The sequence below is a fragment of the Piliocolobus tephrosceles genome, chromosome 1 (assembly GCF_002776525.5).
Source record: "Piliocolobus tephrosceles isolate RC106 chromosome 1, ASM277652v3, whole genome shotgun sequence".
Taxonomy (NCBI): domain Eukaryota; kingdom Metazoa; phylum Chordata; class Mammalia; order Primates; family Cercopithecidae; genus Piliocolobus; species Piliocolobus tephrosceles.
In genome coordinates, this window is record NC_045434.1 from 94,554,736 (window position 1) to 94,572,911 (window position 18,176).

Here is an 18,176-nt window from a genome sequence, read left to right on the forward strand (position 1 = left end):
GAGAACAGCTTGAACCTGGGAGGCGGAGGTTACAGTGAGCCGAGATCGTGCCACTGCACTCCAGCCTGGGTGACAGAGCATGAATCCATCTCAAAATAAATAAATAGAAAAGAATGCTAATTTTCCCCTGCCTGTGTCCCTGTGCTCTGGAAATGAAACAAAGTCTGGACGATAGCACATCTGTTTACAGCATGGTTTACTGAATATTTTAAGCCCACTATTGAGATCTACTGCTCAGAAAAAAAGTATTCCTTTCAAAATATTACTGCCCCTTGACAATGGACCTGGAGATATACAAGGAGATTAACGTTGTTTGCATGGTTGCTAATACAGTATCTATTCTGCAGTCTGTGGATTGAGGAGCAATTTCGACTTTCAAGTCTGATTATTTAAGAAACACATTTTTGTAAAGCATGAGTTGCCATACATAGTGATTCCTCTGATGTATCTGGGCAAATTCAATTGAAAACCTTCTGGATAGGATTCACCATTCTAAATGCCATTAAGAACATTTGTGATTCATGATGGGAGGAGGTCAAAATATCCATGCTAACAGGAGTTTGGAAGAAGTTGACTCCAACCCTCATGGATGACTTGGAGGGGTTCAAGACTTCAGTGGAGGAAGTAACTGCAGATGTGGTAGAAACAGCAAGAGAACTAGAATTAGAAGTGGAGCCTGAAGATGAAGCTGAATTGCTGCAATTCATGATAAAAGTTGAATGGATGAGGAGTTGCTTATGAATGAGCAAAGAAAGCAGTTTCATGAGATGGAATCTACTCTTGGTGAAGACGCTGTGAGCACTGTTGCAACGACAAGAAACGATTTAGAATATTCCATAAACTTGGTTGATAAAGCAGTGGCAGGATTTGAGAGAGCTCACTCCAATTTTGAAAAAAGGTTCTACAGTGGGTTACATGCTGTCAAACAGCATTGCGTGCTATTGAGAAATCTTTTGTGAAAGGAAGTCAATTGATGTGGCAAACTTCACTGTTGTCTTACTTTAAGAAATCGCTACAGGCACCCCAACCTTCAGCAACCACCATCCTGATCAGTCAGCAGCCATCAACATCAAAGCAAGGCGCTGCACCAGTGAAAAGATTATGACTCACTAAAGGCTCAGATGATATTAACATTTTTAGCAATAAAGTATTTTTTAAATTAAGGTATGTGCATTGGGCTGGGCGCTGTGGTTCATGCCTGTAATCCCAGCACTTAGGGAGGCCGAGGTGGGAGGATCACTTGAGGTCAGGAGTTCAAGACCAGCCTGGCCAATATGGTGAACCCTCGTCTCTACTAAAAATAGAAAAATTAGCCGGAAGTAGTGGTGCGAGCCTCTAATCCCAGCTACTAAGGAGGCTGAGGCAGGAGAATCGCTTAAACATGGGAAGCAGAGGTTGCAGTAAGCTGAGATCACGCCACTGCACTGCACTCCAGCCTGGGCAACAGAGACTCCGTCTCAAAAAAAAAAGTATATGCATTTCTAGACATAATGCTATTGCACACTTAACTACAGTATAGTGTAAACGTAATTTTATATGCACTGAGAAAAACAAAAGCGGTGCGACTCACTTGATTGCCATATTAGCTTTATTGCTGTGGTCTGGAACCCAACCCTTAGTATTTTGGGGGTATGCCTTTACTCAAATGGGGCCCACCAGAGCAGAACCATCAGGGTCTAGAGTAGGAGTCAGGTGATGACTTTGAATCCCAGGTTTGTAAGGAGTGTGACTCACCTTATAAACTCGTTAGCGGATTAACTGAGTCCCCGGAGTCCTCCAGGAGGCTAAACAGTTGGGGGTCGAGAATAGAAACCTAGCACCACACCAACTGGATGGGTTTTTCTAGACCCCTTCTGCCAGGTGCTCTCTCCTTACCGGACAGGTGGGTGGACTCTGGAGAGTGGACCTGCCCCCACCTGGATTCTCCCCGATGTCTTCCGACTGCCCACTACCCCGCCCCCGCCGAGTCCGCCCTGCTACCCCGGGCTCAATTCCAGGATGCTTTGGATCGCCCGCCCTCGCCCTATCCCTGTCCCCGCTCCCGTCCTAAGATCCACTCGTTTCCCTCGCCATGGCTCCGCTCAGGTCCTGGGTCACCCTAGCCCTTCTCCCTTAGCACAGGTTTGGCCAGCCCTGGCCCTCCGGGGCCCATCAGCTCCTGTGATCTTCGGCCGCCCTAACCCTGCCTGCTCCGCCGGGCCCTGCCCGCCCCTCCGGCTCTCGCTCCGCCATCCGCCCTCCCGGGCTTTCCCCTCGCCTTGCTCTGCCCTGCGGCGCCCCCTGTCGGCCCGGCGTGCTCTCTGCGGTTGCCCCTTTCCCTCCGGCCCTCCTGCCTCGTGCGGTTGTCTTGGAGAGGGACGCGTAGGCGACGCCACCCCGGACGGGTCGGATCCGGTCCCTGGACGCGGAACAGAGATCCCCTGATTCAGCCACCTCCAGAGTGAGCCCCATAGAGTGCGGTCCTACCTTCCCGCCCCGACGAAGGTCCCAGAGACGCTGCAGACAACACCAGCATGTCGAGCGAGCAGAGCGCGCCGGGGGCCTCACCCAGGGCCCCGCGTCCGGGGACCCAGAAGTCTTCTGGCGCGGTGACCAAAAAGGGAGAGCGCGCGGCCAAAGAGAAGCCGGCGACTGTTCTGCCTCTCCTGGGAGAGGAGGAGCCCAAAAGCCCTGGTACGCTGGCGCCGGGGTTGGGTGATCGGGCCTCCAGGCTACGTCTTCCTGGGTTCCCACTAACTACTCACTGCTCGATGGCTATGGTTGAACTCATACGTACCCAGGTTGAGTTCCTGAATCTCGGTTTGATAGATGTTTGAATTGAACTTGATCTTAAAGAACCCACACTCTGGTTTGGGATGGTGACAAATACCAGTAAGATGTGATAAGATATAGAAGACAGGAAGGCCCGGGGGTGAGGGCACCAGGGGGGTTGCCAGGAGGTGTCTTTGAACAGAGTTTACAGGTGTTCATTCATTGATTCAACAATTACTTTCCAAATGCCAGCCATGAGGTCAGGTATGTCAGGGAGGAGAATGAGATGGACATGGTCCTGCCCCCATGGGGTTTACATCCTCTGGGGAAAGAAAATGAGTAGAATGGTATAAGTAGATGTACGGCCCTTTTTGATGTAAGTGATAGAACCCCACTCAAACTAAGCATGAGGGAGAAATGTTTCAGAAGACTTTTTGATACAAATCTGTCAGCTTCAACATCATGGGGACAAGAACTTGCTGTCTCTGGAATCAAAGTAAAACAACTTGGGAGAAAGCTCTGATGGTCCAGCATTAGCCAGGTGCTATCTCCTTGTCAGTGCTGGTGGATGAGGGGAAGGGATTATAAGAGCTGGAAAAAGAACATCTTCTGGAAGGGAAGACAAGACAGTATAGAATCCCCTACAAGTATGAAGCCAGTTACATTCAAAACACACACACACACACACACACACACACACACACACACACACACACACGATGGCTGCTGTATAGAAAATGGGGTGGAAGGAGGCAGAGAGATGAGTTACCAGACTATTTCAACAGCCTAGTCCCGGGATAGTGGGAGTTGGGATAGGGCAGTGAGAATGGTGAGGGGTGATTGGGTTAGGCCTCTCAAAGAAACACTTTTGAGGTAGAAGTAATAAGAGTTGGTGAAGGATTGGACAGGGTAGGGAGTGAGCAACATAGCAAGAATGATTCAGGTTTCTGGACTGGGCACTAGGTGGGAGGAGGTGCCATTCATGGAGATGGGAAAGCCCAAAGGAGGTGCATGTAAGGGAGGAGCTCCAAGGGGTGATGCCAGCTGGAAAGCTGGACACATGGGTCAACAGTGACTAAGATAGGTTAAGGGTGGAGTTGTGACTTTGGAAGCTACTGATGTTCTGGCATAGTTAAGTCCTGGCAATGAAAGAGACCCCATAAGGAGGCAGGGAGTATAAACAGAGAAGAGGAGAGGGCTCAGGATCCAGCCTTACAGGTAGTAGAGGATGAGGAGCTGGCAGGGGAGCCTGAGCAGCCAGCAGAGAGGTAGGAGAGAATGGGAGGGACACCTGCACAGGCACCTGGATAGGGCAACATGGAGGTCACGGTGGCCTTAGCAGACATCACTGTGTGCTGTGGTAGGGGCAGATGTGGGCTCGTGTCCGGTAGAGAGTGATGGCTGATATAGGAAGGTGTAGGGATTTAGAGGACATCCTATCTAATGGCTTTAATTCTCAAGAAGCTACGAGGTGAGATCATTAGCGAGCATGAGCAAGGGATGTGGGAGGGAGAAGAGCTGTGCTGTCTGACAGGTAGCTACCTGCTAAAGTGCAGAGAGAGCCCATTTCCACCGCGGCATGAAGTACTGTGGGGGCAGCATTGTTTTACAGCAGGGCTTCTCAAGGTGCTGTCCTTGGACCAGCAACTTCAGCATCATCTGGGAAGTTGCTAAAAATGCAAAACCATGGCCCTCACCTGGGCTACAGAATCAGAATTTCTGTAGGATAGGGTCCAGGAAATTTGTTTCAAGAGGCTCTCCAGGTGATTTTTAAGATGTTAAAGCTTGAGAATCTCTGTTCTTGAGAAGGGAGGTATGAGTGAAGCAAGGAAGCGTGAGGGGCTCCGCCAGCAGAGGTAAGCTTGGGAGGGCAGGGAGGTGTGCAGGAGCCAGCCAGACCAGGGGGACATTGCAACCTCCTTATGCCTTCTTATCTGCTTCATCCATTTGGCTGTGTGCCTGGCTTCCCACTGATGGCCGGACATGTCTCTCATGCCTTTCCCCATGAACCCTCAAGCCTCTCTGCATCCTGCCAGCCCCACCACACCTTCAGGCAAACTCCCTGCTGCTGAGCTGCAGGTGTCCCTCCCCCACACAGCTCCTGCAGCACCTGCCCCTGTGGCCAGCGTGGTGTTCTATGGAGCTCCAGTCTGTCTGGCACTTGGCAGAGACTCCCGTCCCATCTCTAGGAGGCACTTCTTCCTGGGATGCCCATGGTGGGCAGCCAGAAAGTGCAAGTGTCCCTTGAAGACTCAGAGTCTCAAGTTCGCATAGCACAGCCCTCATGTTGGGATGTGGTGGGCATGTGGGAATTAATGTAACTCACAAATGAGTTAATATTTCTAAAGCATTTCAAACAACACTGGACACTAGGAAGTGCTATATAAACACACTGGACAGGGGAAGTGTTAAATAAAAGTATCGTTCTGCTGCACTTGGGTGTATGTGTAGGGAAGGAGTGGGAGTGGAAAGGAACTCACATCGGGCCTGCGCTTCTTTCTCCCAGGGACCCTGAGCAGTTCCAGCAGGGAAAGAGGTCTTGTGAGGAGGAGGCTGGGCTGGGGACACCTGGGAAAGGCGGAGGCCCAGGCTGGGAGTGGAGAGCAGGGGTGGCAGTGGCTTTGACCTGGGAGTGGGAAAGCCAGCACACAGAAGAGGCGACCCTGTTGCCTACCGTGCACGCATGCCCCTTAATCCCCTTTCTCCGAGCTCTTGCTTTCCCCGTTTCCTATCAAGTGTTTTCAGCGTCCGTTCTTCCAGGCATTTGCAAGTTGAATGGCTGCAAAAATATCCATCTGAGGAGGGCCCCTCCGCCGGCGCGGTGAGCTTGGGGATGCGGGGGTGGGCGCGGCCGCTTCTCTCACACCCCCGCCCGCCCCCGCAGAGGAGTACCAGTGCTCGGGGGTCCTCGAGACCGACTTTGCCGAGCTCTGCACGCGATGCGGCTACACGGACTTCCCCAAAGTTGTCAACCGGCCCCGCCCCCACCCGCCCTTCGTCCCCTCCGCCTCTTTGTCGGAAAAGGCCACCCTAGGTGAGTGACAGTGGAGCTCCCCGGTGTCTGCCAGGGTCGCTTCGTCCATCCTCAGCCTCCCTTCCCGCTCCGGGACAAATGGAGGGACGCGGGGCCGTGTGTGTGTGAGTTGGGGCGGGGGGATTCGACGAGGCCGGTGGGGAGGTGGAGGAGTCTCCAGTCTTCCTTTCCAAATCCCAGCAGAGGCGCGCCTGGCCGGAGAGGCAGCGCCCGCAGGCCGGCGCCTCCCGCGCTGGCGGTGTCCTCCAATCCCACCCGGGCACCCGTGGGCCGGCCCAGCGTGGGGCCTGGGGAGGTGGCTGTTCCCCTCCCTCCTCACCTCTGCCTTCCAGACGATCCGCGGCTGTCGGGGTCCTGCAGCCTCAACAGCCTGGAGAGCAAATACGTGTTCTTCCGGCCCACCATCCAGGTGGAGCTGGAGCAGGAGGACAGCAAGTCGGTGAAGGAAATCTACATCCGCGGTGAGCCCCGCTCCCCACACCTGCCCCAGCTCCCTCCCGCTCCCCTGGCGCCTCCCAGGTCTGAGGCGCCTGCCTCCTCTTGGCCGGTAGGTTGGAAGGTTGAAGAACGGATTCTGGGTATCTTCTCTAAATGTCTGCCCCCGCTCACCCAGCTACAGGCCATCAAGTGAGAGGCACGGGGGGGATGGGCGGGAGGCCGGAGTGGGAGCTGGGGCTCCTAGTGGCTTGGGAGAGAGAACCAAGGGGCATGGGAGACCCTGGAGACGGTGGGGAGGTGGGAGGTGGGAGGTGGGGGATGAGGAAGGGCGCCGCTGGGAGGTCGGTGTAGGGAGAGTTTTCCTGTAGGAGGCAGCACTTTAGCTCTGTTTCTGCACTTACCGCCCACGCCAGCTTTTGGAAGGTGGGGCTGACGGATAAGACCCTGACCACCTTCATGGAGCTCCTGCCTCTCTGTTCATCCACGCTCAGGTCAGCAGAGTGGGAGGCCCCTAGTGCCTGGGCAGCCTGGCTGGGCGGGTGGTCAGAGGGAAGCAGTGTGGGGATGGAAGTGGCAGGTCCCAGCTCCTGTGGGCCTGGCTGGCATCCCTGTGGAATCAGAAGCAGGCAAAGTCTGTTGGATCATGATACCCCCATTAGACAAGAAGCCAGGTCCGCTTTTCTGCCCACACCAGCACCCAAAGAGCCTGACCTTCAGGGGCTCATCCTGTCTCCCCTGCATTAGTCTCATTACCCTCTACTCCCTCCCCAGAGGTTCTCGCTCTCCTTCCTGGCTGCCTGGGGCCCTGGCCCTGTACTAGGGGCTGGTAAGGCAAATTCTTATCCTCCAGGAACTCACAGTCCAGGGAGGGAGAGAAAAGGACAAAAGAATAAATACTGCAGGGCAATGTGGAGACTGGGGATGGAGGACTGGTTCATCGGGGGAGGGAGTGGGCAGAGAGAAGTGCCACCCCACTTTATGGATGTGGGGCAGGAAGACCTGGAAGACTGCCTGGAGGAGGTGGTACTGAGCTGAAGGAGGCCTAGAAGCAGGCCAGAGAGGGAATTGGGAAAGGGCATACTTGTATGGGAAGGAGCAGGAGCAAGGTATGGGGCAGGTAACTACAGGTGTGGTTGGGAGTGTAAGGGGCAAGGCTGATTTGGTCCTGCCCCTTCTCTAGGCTCCCACATAACCCTGCCTCTTCTTGCTTCATGGTGGGGGGGGTACCCCTCCGTGCAGTGGCTTGCCTGTCTTCCTCCTATGGATGGCATGGATGCTCCTTGAGGGCAGGGACTGTATCTTCTTCAGGTGGGGGTCCCCAGCACTCTGTGTAAAACACCATGAAACTAATCCCAGCACTTTGGGAGGTCGAGACTGGCGGATCACGAGGTCAGGAGATCGAAACCATCCTGGCTAACACAGTGAAACCCCGTCTCTACTAAAAAATACAAAAAACTAGCTGGACGAGGTGGCGGGCACCTGTAGTCCCAGCTACTCGGGAGGCTGAGGCAGGAGAATGGCGTGAACCCGGGAGGCGGAGTTTGCAGTGAGCCAAGATCCAGCCACTGCACTCCAGCCTGGGCGACAGAGCGAGACTCCGCCTCAAAAACAAAAACAAAAACAAAAACACCATGAAACATGTTTCATTCCATCATGGGAATTAGCTAGCAGAAAACAACTATATGAATTCGTCTGTAAATAATGTGTAAAAGTAAGTCATAGCAACATAAACAAATTTGAACTGAATGTAATCAAGTTTGTGTGACAGATGAAGCAGGCTGAAAGGTTGAACAAAATAAGAAATCATGGGAGCAAATAGAGTCATTTCTAACCATTAGTTCAGTTTTTGCTGTAACTTACAAAAGGACCTCCACTCTCACAGCACTGTTAGAGAAGCCACTGCCGTGTGGATGCTCATGTTGTAGTTTTCTCTTGCTGTGTGACAAATTAACCCCAAGATTCAGTGGCTTAAAAGGACATACATTTATGATCTCATAGCTGCTGTGAGATGACCTGGGGGTGGGCTAGCTGAGTGCTCTGGCTCAGGGTTTGAGGTTGCCGTACAGCTGCCGACTGGGGCTGCAGTTACCTCAAGGATCAACTGCGGTGGAGAATCTGCCTCCAGGCTCGCTTATGTGGCTGCCTGGGCCTCTCCACAGGCTGCCTTGAGTGTCCTTACCACATGGCAGCTGGCCATTTGAGAGAGTGCCAGAGAGCAGTCAAGACAGAAGCCACGGCCTTTGTAGCCTAAACCTGGAAGTGCTGTCCCATCTCTTCTGCCATGTTCTATTCTTTAGAAGCCAGGCACTTCTTTCCCTCCACCCCACCCTCCTCCTCCTCCTCCTCCTCCTCCTTCTCCTTCTTCCTCTTTTTTTTTTTTTTTTTTTTTTGAGACAGAGTCTTGCTCTGTTGCCCAGGTTGGAGTACAGTGGCACAATCTCGGCTCACTGCAACTTCTGCCTCCCGGGTTCAAGTGATTTTTCTGCCTCAGCCTCCCAAGTAGCTGGTATTACAGGCACACGCCACCACGTCCCACTAACTTTTTGTATTTTTAGTAGAGACGGGGTTTCACCCTGTTGCCCAGGCTGGTCTCAAACTCCCGAGCCCAGGCAATCTGCCTGCACTGGCCTCAAAAAGTGCCGGGATTACAGGCGTGAGCCACCGTGCTCGGCCAGAAGTGAGTCACTTCTAATGTGAAGTCCACACTCAAGGGGAAGAGATGACCCAGGGGCATGAGTTCCAGGAGGTGGGGACCACTGAAGGCCATCTTAGGGGCCACCCTACCTTGGGTCACCAACTTTGGGGAGCAGCCCCTTCACAACAGGCACACCTGTGAATTTTTAGTCTGGGGAATTGTCACATATCTTTCCTATATTGGGGGGCAATCCTTTGACTCTGCTTCCTAGCTGCTTCCCAGGGAAGCACACTTCCTCTCTGTTCCCCTCCCTTACCTGGCCTCAGTGGTACCTTCTAGTTCTCAGATCTCCCCTGCCCTCAGGAAGGTGTCTCTGGAAGGGAACCCACTGCCGGAGCAGTCCTATCATAAGCTCATGGCCTTGGACAGCACGTGAGACTCCCTGCCCTCACACCCTTTCTCTGGGCCTGTCTCGAAATTCCAAGCCATTTTTAGTTCCTGCCCTTCCTTGTCCCCCTACCATCTCAGCAAGGGCGGTCGATTCCTGCCCCTACATCCTCAGACCAGACGGCCCCCTCAAGCCCTCAAGTCTCCCGTGTTCCGGCGGGCGCCCTGTACCGTTTCCAGCGACCCACATTTTCCCTCTGGCTGCCCCAGGATTGCGCACTTGTCTCTGCGGAACAATAACATCGACGACCGCGGGGCGAAACTCCTGGGCCAGGCACTGTCCACGCTACACAGCTGCAACCGGACCCTCGTCTCCCTCAACCTGGGCTTCAACCACATCGGGGACGAGGGCGCGGGCTACATCGCGGACGTGCGTGCGCGGCGGGGAGGGACCTGCTGGGAGCAGGGGCGCCTCGGGCGGCTCACGCGTCCCTCCCCGCTTCTTAGGGTCTCCGGCTGAACCGTTCCCTGCTCTGGCTGTCCCTGGCCCACAATCGCATCCAGGACAAGGGCGCCCTGAAGCTGGCTGAGGTGGGTGTGCCGACCAGGTGGGGCTGGGGGTGGGCGGGCCGAGGGAGCCGACCCTGACTCCGCCGGCGTCCGACCGCTGAGAGCCAGCCTCCTTCAGGTCCTGCGCCCCTTCGAGTTGACGCACACGGAGGTGGTGGAGCGCCGGCGTCTCCTGCTAGAGAAAGGGACGCAGGAGCGCTCGCAATCGGTGAGGAGTCACAAGGCCCCAGGACCAGCCGAGAGCCCCTCTGACCCTCAAGCCCACTCCCCAAGTCCGCTGCTTTTCAGCAAACTGGCCATCCGGTTTAATCTCCACCATCTGTCGTGACTGCCTTTCCCTCCGATTTCTGCACAGACGTTTGCCAGGCGCCTGCTGGGCGGGCTCTAATTGCAGAACCGCCTTATGGGCAGTAGAGTGTACTGGTTGATTCAGAGATACGACACTAGATTGAGAACATCTGTAGCCCAAATCTGACTGCAGTGGTGCGATCTCGGCTCACTGCCGTTTCTGCCTCTTGGGTTCAAGCGATTTTTCTGCCTCAGCCTCCTGAGTAGCTGAGATTACACGTGTGTGAGACCACGCCCAGCTAATTTTTGTATTTTTTTAGTAGAGATGGGGTTTCGCTATGTTTACCAGGCTGGTCTCGAACTCCTGGTCTCAAATGATCCGCCTGCTTTGGCCTCCCAAAGTATTGGGATTACAGGCGTGAGCCACTGCACCTGGCCTGTGTTACTTAACTTCTCATTGCCTTAGTTTCCTCATCTGTAAGTGGGTAATTGTACCTGTTTCATGACTGTTAAGAGGATTTAGTGACCTATTTCCTGCAATGCAGTTAAAATAGCGCCTGGCACTTAGCTCAACAAAAGCTGCTATTTTTTCCCCTCAATATGAGAATCTGAGACCCTGCGTCACCCTTCCCATCACCCCCACCCAGGTCCCTCTGCTATTTCTTCCCCAGAGCATCTCACCCCAGAGGAGTCCTTTACAAATTATTAGGCAGGGAGGTGGGTGGGAGGGTGCTTGTCAGCTCAACTGCTCCCCAAGTATGCGTATAGCTACCTTTCATGCCCCCATTGAGGCTCTGGCTTCTTCCTCCTTTCCCTCCCATTTGTGAGCACAGCCGTCCTCCTCTCGACATGGGGATTCCAAAATGGACCGTGAGAAGAGTCAGATGGTAGGGATCAGCAATAGTGCATTGGTGGACAAGACAGACAAGGCGCAGACAATGAAAACCCCTAAGGGCCTGGGCAAGAAAAAGGAGAAGTCATGGGTAGGTGTGCAATGGGAGAGAGCCTGGGCGCTGGACAGACAGGGGAGGGGGCTTCCATCATGTGCAGAAGCGGTGGAGGGAAGAAGGCCACATGGGCTTTTGAAGTTCCCCCTAAGGCTGCAGGTCCTAATCTGGGCTGCTTCCCTCACCACTGCCCATCCCCTCTGGAGGTGGGACTTCCACCTCTCTTCTCACATTCTCCACAGGAATTGGCCAAGAAAGAGGAGAAGTCGGGGTCTGGGCAGTCACCCACACAAGGAACACCTAAGAAAGAAGATGCCACAAAGGCAGGCAAGGGGAGTAAGTGCGGGCGCCCTTTGGCGGCACCTTCCTGTGTGGAGGAGGGAAGAGTGCCTGGACGGTGCAGGAGGCTGTTCTGGGCCTGGGTGCGCCTGCCTGGAGCTCATCTTGCCATGTCCCTCTGGGCTTGATTTCCTTCTCACAGAGGGATGATGTGGAGAGCCGCATCCAGCCCAGACATCCTAACACACTGCTCTCCTCATCCCCTTTGTTGGAGCTGGAGCTCTGTGGCCCTGTCTTCAAAGAACCCACCCATCTAGCTGGGGCCCCCTCCAGTCATTTTTTTTTTCTTTTCTTTTTTCTTTTTTAGATGGAGTCTCACTCTGTTGCCCAGGCTGGAGTGCAGGGGTGCGATTTGACTCACTGCAACCTCCGTCTCCTGGGTTCAAGCAATTCTCCTGCCCCAGCTTACCCAGTAGCTGGGATTACAGGCGTGCGCCACCACGCCCAGCTAATTTTTGCATTTTTAGTAGAGACAGGGCTTCACCATATTGGCCAGGCTGGTTGCAAATTTCTGACCTCAGGTGATCCTCCTGCTTCGGCCTCCCAAAGTGCTGGGATTACAGGTGTGAGCTACCATACCCAGCCCCCTCCAGCCATTTCTGTTGGACCCAAACCCAAAGTTGGGGGGTCTCTTTGCCTCACCTAGCCTGTTCTTTCTGGGGAGGGAGGCTGGGTGGCATTAGAAGTGTGCACTGTGCATTCTGGCTGCTCTTCTGGCCCCAGAGGTAACCATCCCTGAGCAGAAGCCAAGCAGGGTAAAAGGGATCAAGATCGGGAGCAGAGAGAAGCGCAGCATCCTCCCGGAGTCCGAGGTAAGCTGCCAGGAGGACTGGAGGCAGGGGGCACACCCCTGGGATTCCAGGCTTGCCTGAGACCTCTCACCCTAGCCCCTCCTGGAATGTGGTCTCCAGCCCCATGCTGTGGCAGCAGCCATTTACTTTCAAATTTGTCCTCCACTCCTGTCCCAGCCTCACCTGAAACCCCCTCCCATCTCACCCTGGGCTTCTGTGGGAATAGTGGGAGCAGGGCCCTTCTACTTTTACTTGTCTATTAGTAGCCCACACTTTGGATCTGCTGTCTCAACTCAGCCAGGCTGCTTCCCCAGAGGCCCTCAGTTCCTCATCACCACCTCCATCACTTGCTTGGACTGTTGCATAGGAACCAAGTGTCTTCTTTTTTGCCCCTCTCAGCAGCTCCCCGAGGAAGGCAGCGCATTTTTATGGTCATGGCACTGCCCCACGCTACCCTGTGCATGGGTCCTTCTTCAGACCCTCTCTCTTTTGCCTCTGGATCTTCTGTGCCCCCTTTCAACTTGGACCAACTTGCTGCTTGCGTTGGAAGTCTTCCTGGGCTGCCTGCAGTGCTCCTACCATCCCTCATCCCTCCATTCTGTCAGCTGCCTGAGCATCTGCCTCTCTGTGTTTTTCTCTTCCATCGGAAGACTCCCTGCACACCCTAGGCAGGGAAGGGCCCCTCTCCTTCCAGGAGTCTTCTCTGGCACCCAAGACAAAATCTTACAAAAGAGGATGTTCAGAGGCAGGAAGAGGTTGGGATTGGCTTTCAGTTTCCATTTTTCATCTCTGCCTCTGTCTTGATCAGGCTGCTGATTGTCACTAGGACTAACTACTGCAATTTCTTTTCATCGCGCCCGTCATTGTCAGTCACTTCCCTCCAATCCATTCTCCTCATTGCTCTAGGTGTTAGGAAACACTTAGTAAAACCTGAATGTGACATACTATTTCACACTTCCAGAGCCTTTGCACCTGCTTTCTTTGCCTAGAACACCTTTCCCGTACATGATGTGCATTCACAGGAGACCCTTCCTGGCCTGGCCTAGGTATTCCCTTTCCGTGCTCCCACAGTGCTCTGAGTTTGCCTCTATCAGTGCTCACTCTAGACCACGTTACTTTCACTTTCTGGCTCCCCCACACAAAGGAGCTTCTTGAGGGTATGGGCTTATTTATTTTTGTATCCCCAGCACCTGGGACAAAGCCTGGACTATAGCCGACAGTCAAAACATGTATGTTGAATGAATGAATGAATGGCCTGTTGACCAGCTCCCCTGCTGTCTGCTGCAATTAGTATTCTGCTTTAGCAGCTGGTTGTTGAGGCTACTGAGGTGATCAACCCTCTCCTGGAGCCTGTGGAGCACCGAGATGGGAAAGTTTTCATGCCTGGGAACAAGGTCCTTTTGCACCTCAACCTCCTCCGTATGTCTGCCAACCTCCCCTGTCCTCCTGCCATGAGGCTACCTGGGTCCTGTCCTGCCTGAGGGTGTCTGCCCTGACTCTATGGAGCAGACCTGGGCCTCCCATCTTTGGGCCACATGTCCTCCAAGGCTCTCTTGCAAAGGGCTTGAGGGGCCAGGGGAAGTGCTGAGTCTGGGAGGCTGGGGACAGGCGATTGGAGTAATGAGGGGAGTTAGATGGGGTGTGTGTGAAGAGCTGGGTGAAAGACCAGGTCAGGGAAAGGTGTGCCTGGGCCAGTGAGTCTGGAGTGGGGAGCTGGAGGAACTGGGCTGCTGGGGATGTCTGGTGTGTCAGGTGCCAGTGAGGCCTGTGGTGCTAAGAGGCCACCTGTCTGCACCTTCCACCAGGGAACTGCATCACAGAGGTGGGGCTGGAGGGCTTCCTCACCACAGTGCAGTATCAGATGCAGTTCTCCAAGGCCAAGAGTGTGTCCAAGGGTCCAGTGGGGCTGCTGTGGCTGTCCTTGGCTGTGAGTCCCTTTCACTCTCTCCTGCTGAAGCAGAGCTTGCCCCTATCAATCAGCTGTCACACTAGACAGCTGCTGCAGGCAGCTTCTGTCTCCCCATTTCCAAGGGAGCTCTGTAGTTTCTCTGCTTCTTTTTAAAAAATCACAACATAACCTCCGTTCCTCTTGCTGGAAGATCAGCAGTATTAATCACTCGGCTTTTTCTGCATGTGCCCCAGCCCCTAACCCACCCTGCCCCAGGACCATTTTTTTTTTTTTTCCCCCAGACCTATTCTTCTTCCTCTTGTCAGATGTCAGCCTTCCTTTTCTTTTCAGAAAAATTGCTTCGCCCCACAATGTCCTGCGTACGCCATAATCCAGGAGCTGATGTTGCCAAGGGATCCCATCAAGGCCAAACTCAGGGAGGATGAGGCCATGGCGTTCTTCCCCTAGCCCCTCCCACCTGCTTGCCTCTGAGACTCGGGCCACAGAAGCACCTCCTGTCCCTGTGTGGGCTGACCTCCTTGGGGGAGATCTCAGACCAATAACAAAGTCTGTTGCTATACTTTTCCTTGAGGTTGTCTGAAAACTTTCTTCCAGAACTACTTGGAACATTTAGATTTTGTGTCTGTCCATGTTACATGGCCAAGAATGGCAGAAAAGTGGTCTGAATTACAGTTCTGCTGGGGATGATCTCAGCCCCTCTGGCCTCAGTTAGCCAGGGGCATTGCCCTTCTGCCTCCTGGGGGCTAGTTCTTCCTTGCTCAGGCAATAGCCATGCCCCCACTGTGTTCCCTAGGGGACATGCATGATGCCAGGGTTTGCATTCAGAAAGATTTGGGATAGGGATTAGTAACTGACACGCACAGGCTTGGGAGGAGAGTGGGAGCAGCAGTAGGTAAAGCAGAGGAATTAAGCAAGCTTCCCCATCTGGCTGGCCCAGGTGTTTGACTACTTTGGAGGAGAGGTAAGGCTCAGCTTAAGAAAATGAACAAAGGCTTGGCAGGCCACTTTGGAGAGGGTGCTAAACGCTCAACATCTACATAGTAAAGGCTAAGCATTGAACATGAACCCTAATAACCCGCCTGCAGAAGTCAGCAATCTGAAACCAGAGGTGTGAGGTTCCTGAGCCAATTCGTGGTCCCCAAACCTTTACCCTTCAGTGCTGCCTCCACTGAGGTCACCTGCCATTGCCCAGACAGCACAGGACTGGCTTTGGGGAGCCTACCTGTAACCTATAGCAGTGTCTGAGAAGGCGCAGATCAACAAGGACCAGCCTTCCTTCCTCACTTCTGAGCAGATTCAACCTGTTCCACATTCTCTAGTCCTACTTCCCTCATTCCACTGCCTCTGCCTACCTAGAATTCCCTTGTCCTGCCATCTTACTTTGTGTGGCTCAGTGGCGCTTAGGCCTGTCTCCTGCCTGAGTGCCTGGAGCCCTCCTAGTCTGACTGCCCCAGCTGTCTCTGCAGCTGGTTGTGGAACGAGCTTCTCCAGGAAACACCCATCATTTCTTTGAATTCCCAACACTGAACACATTGAGGTGCTGGATGGTCACCCCAGCTTCTGCAGGGAACCTTGCCATGTCCTCCAGAGCTTCGGTGACCCCTTCAGCCCATATGCTTATCCCACCCTTCATCATTAATGACTCCTGTATCAATTCTGATGCCCAAACAGACTGTACCCTAATGAGGACACAGCTGAGGATTGTAAGAGGGAGGAGTCAGGGTTAGGGCCGGAAGAGAGTTTGTCACTTGAATCCAACACTGAATGCCAGGAGACAGAGGTGATATGGTCAGTCTTGGTGATGTGGCCGCGTCTGTGGGAGGATGTGGATGGATGACAGTGACGAACTGGCCAGGCCTGAGGCAACCCTCCCCCTTAGGTTTGGCTTTTAAAGTCCTCAAGCTCATTGAGGGCAGCTCATGAGACCTCTTGACTGTGGGTCCACTGCTCCTTTATATACATATATATGTGTGTTTGTGTGTGTGGAATCAGTGTCTTGTCATGTTTTCTCCATGGGGGTTGTATAACTTAAGTTTGCCCAGCCCCTAGTTCAGCGAGTACACATCTGAAGCTCTGGGAGGGAACAGGCAAGACCTGGGTCTAGGGGTGAGAGGGCTCCCTCTGGTTCCCACTATCCAATCCTAACCAGTCTTACAGGGAACAAACGCCGTACCTTTTATCACAGCGATTCCAAGAAACACACATACCACCATTGAAGAATATTTAACTTTTCTTAAAAAAAAAACTTAACCATGAAAGGAAGAAAATAAAAGAGTATACATTATCTTAACAGCAAAACAGTCATTTCCATATCTATATTTTATATATTATATATATATTTATATATATATATGTATATATACACCTAGCACAGTGTGTATATTCTATTCATCAGGGAGAGTTGGGTGAGGACATGGTGATGGGGCCAATGCTGCGGTGGCCCTTTGGATGGTCCTGGGTGAATTCAGGGACTCAGCATTCAGACCCGCTATCCCCACCTCCCGGGCCCAGTCTTCAGCTCCGTACCTGCTTCACTGGTTTTCTACAGGGACAGGGTGGGGAAGGGGGGACATAGGTGGGGTAAGAAACTCCCCATGGTCCCCATCTTGTGAAGATGAGAAGTCCAGGGAGGGAGGGAGGGAGGAGCCTGCAGCAAGCTGTGGAGGGCAGGCTCCGGAGCCAGGTGGGATGGGGAGCCAGAAGACCTTCCCACTCACAGGGACAGGGACACTCAGGCCTGGCTCCCCCTTTAGGCTCGATCCTGGAGCTGGGTTGTTAACTAGGAGATAAAAGTGAACCCCCTCTTCCCTAAGCAGCTCCTTCCATATAACTGCCTCCAGCACTTCAGGAACAGGAACAAAAAAGGTCAAAGGTATTTACAATAGCAAAGATGCACATACGATACATACATATTTATAGGAAACCAAAGTGACAAAGAGGGGAGGGGAGGCACCCACCTCCGCCTGGGGTCTTATGGAGAAAGAGGGGAGGAAGAAAGTGCATTTACACAGAAGCCTCCTCCTTTCACTTGCATGTCTGAGGGCAGTGCACGTACAGGTGTGCACGCACATGTGGGGTGAGGGCAGACCATGGTGAGTGGGGGCCTTTCAGATGCAGTCAGCATGCTTTGGAGACACAAGGCCTTGGAGGGTTGGGCTGAGGGAGGGAAAAAGACACTGAAACTTGACTCCGATTTGAGCAGACCAAGCAACATGCGGGTCTCCCCCCAGGCCTTGGCTGGATCCTAGTTTCCCCAACTGCCTCCTCCACAGGGAGGAGCGTTGAGATCCCCCCTACCCTGCGCCCTGGTCTCAGGCCAGTCCCTGAAGGAGGAGTGGGGACACAGAGGATTTGGTGGTTTGCACGGTTATGGTCCTGGTGACGCGGCTGCGTCTGCTGCGCTGTCTTCCAGGGGGGCGTCAGAGCCTGTGGGAGGAGGATGAAGGTAAGGAACTGGCCAGTCTGAGGTGACCGCGTCCACATGTTCTGTCTAGAAAGTCTTCAGGCTCACGACAGCAGCCCCTTCAGCACCTTCCTTCTCCTCCAGAAACCCCAGTTTCTTGCAGGGCTTGAAAAGGGTTGTCTACTGAACTCTACTTTCATCAGCCCCTAAAGCCCTTAGATCAGGTAGGAGCCTTGTCTTTCTGAGTTATGACACAGCTGTGTCCCTGGCTCACCCAGTGTGGTTCTGAACCATTTAATCAGCACCAGTCTTAGGCTGGCACTGTGTGTGCACCTGCAATCCCAGCTGCTTCAGAGGCTGAGCAGGGAGGATCACTTGGGCCCAGGAGTTTGAGACCAGCCTGGGCAACATAGCCAGGCCAGCCCTTGTCTCGAAGAAATAGAAAATATTTATATTATATATATATATATACACACACATATATATACACACACACACACACACACACACACACACACACACATATATATATATAATTTTAAAAAGTACAGATCTTAGATGTGAGACCAGGCTCCTCCTGGTTTGATACCTCCATATACAAGGAAAAAGAGGGCTCAATTCTAAGCTCCCCATTTTTCCGGGGAGCTTCTGTGGGACTTCCCTAAAAAGATCCCTCTCTGAAGC

At 53.4% G+C, this 18,176-nt stretch overlaps 2 protein-coding genes across 6 annotated transcripts in view; one reads left to right on the forward strand and one right to left on the reverse strand.

Moving 5' to 3' along the window:
- The first annotated feature begins 2,341 nt into the window (after positions 1-2,341).
- LRRC71 (leucine rich repeat containing 71) lies at positions 2,342-14,648 on the forward strand. Its single transcript, XM_023214396.2, has 15 exons — positions 2,342-2,673; positions 5,636-5,785; positions 6,118-6,246; positions 6,337-6,412; positions 6,637-6,714; positions 9,222-9,290; positions 9,516-9,675; positions 9,753-9,836; positions 9,934-10,023; positions 10,937-11,086; positions 11,293-11,386; positions 12,113-12,201; positions 13,488-13,599; positions 13,986-14,107; positions 14,420-14,648. Exons 1-15 carry the CDS (start codon positions 2,514-2,516, stop codon positions 14,534-14,536), a joined length of 1,680 nt encoding a protein of 559 aa, XP_023070164.1. The 5' UTR covers positions 2,342-2,513; the 3' UTR covers positions 14,537-14,648.
- Positions 14,649-16,301: 1,653 nt separating this feature from the next.
- ARHGEF11 (Rho guanine nucleotide exchange factor 11) overlaps positions 16,302-18,176 on the reverse strand; it is a 108,884-nt gene continuing 107,009 nt past the window's right edge. For all 5 annotated transcript variants that reach the window (XM_023214115.1, XM_023214114.1, XM_023214112.1 and 2 more), the window contains one exon: positions 16,302-17,515. In XM_023214115.1, the coding sequence (XP_023069883.1) occupies positions 17,457-17,515 (59 nt within the window). In that variant the 3' untranslated portion in view covers positions 16,302-17,456. The remainder of the gene's footprint in view (positions 17,516-18,176) is intronic.

Coding starts and splice junctions, on each gene's coding strand:
- LRRC71 (XM_023214396.2), top strand. CDS start 2,514: ATGTCGAGCGAGCAGAGCGCGCCGGGGGCCTCACCCAGGGCCCCGCGT. Junction 6,247..6,336: donor GAAGGAAATCTACATCCGCG/GTGAGCCCCGCT, acceptor CTTGGCCGGTAG/GTTGGAAGGTTGAAGAACGG. Junction 10,024..10,936: donor CGCAGGAGCGCTCGCAATCG/GTGAGGAGTCAC, acceptor TTGTGAGCACAG/CCGTCCTCCTCTCGACATGG.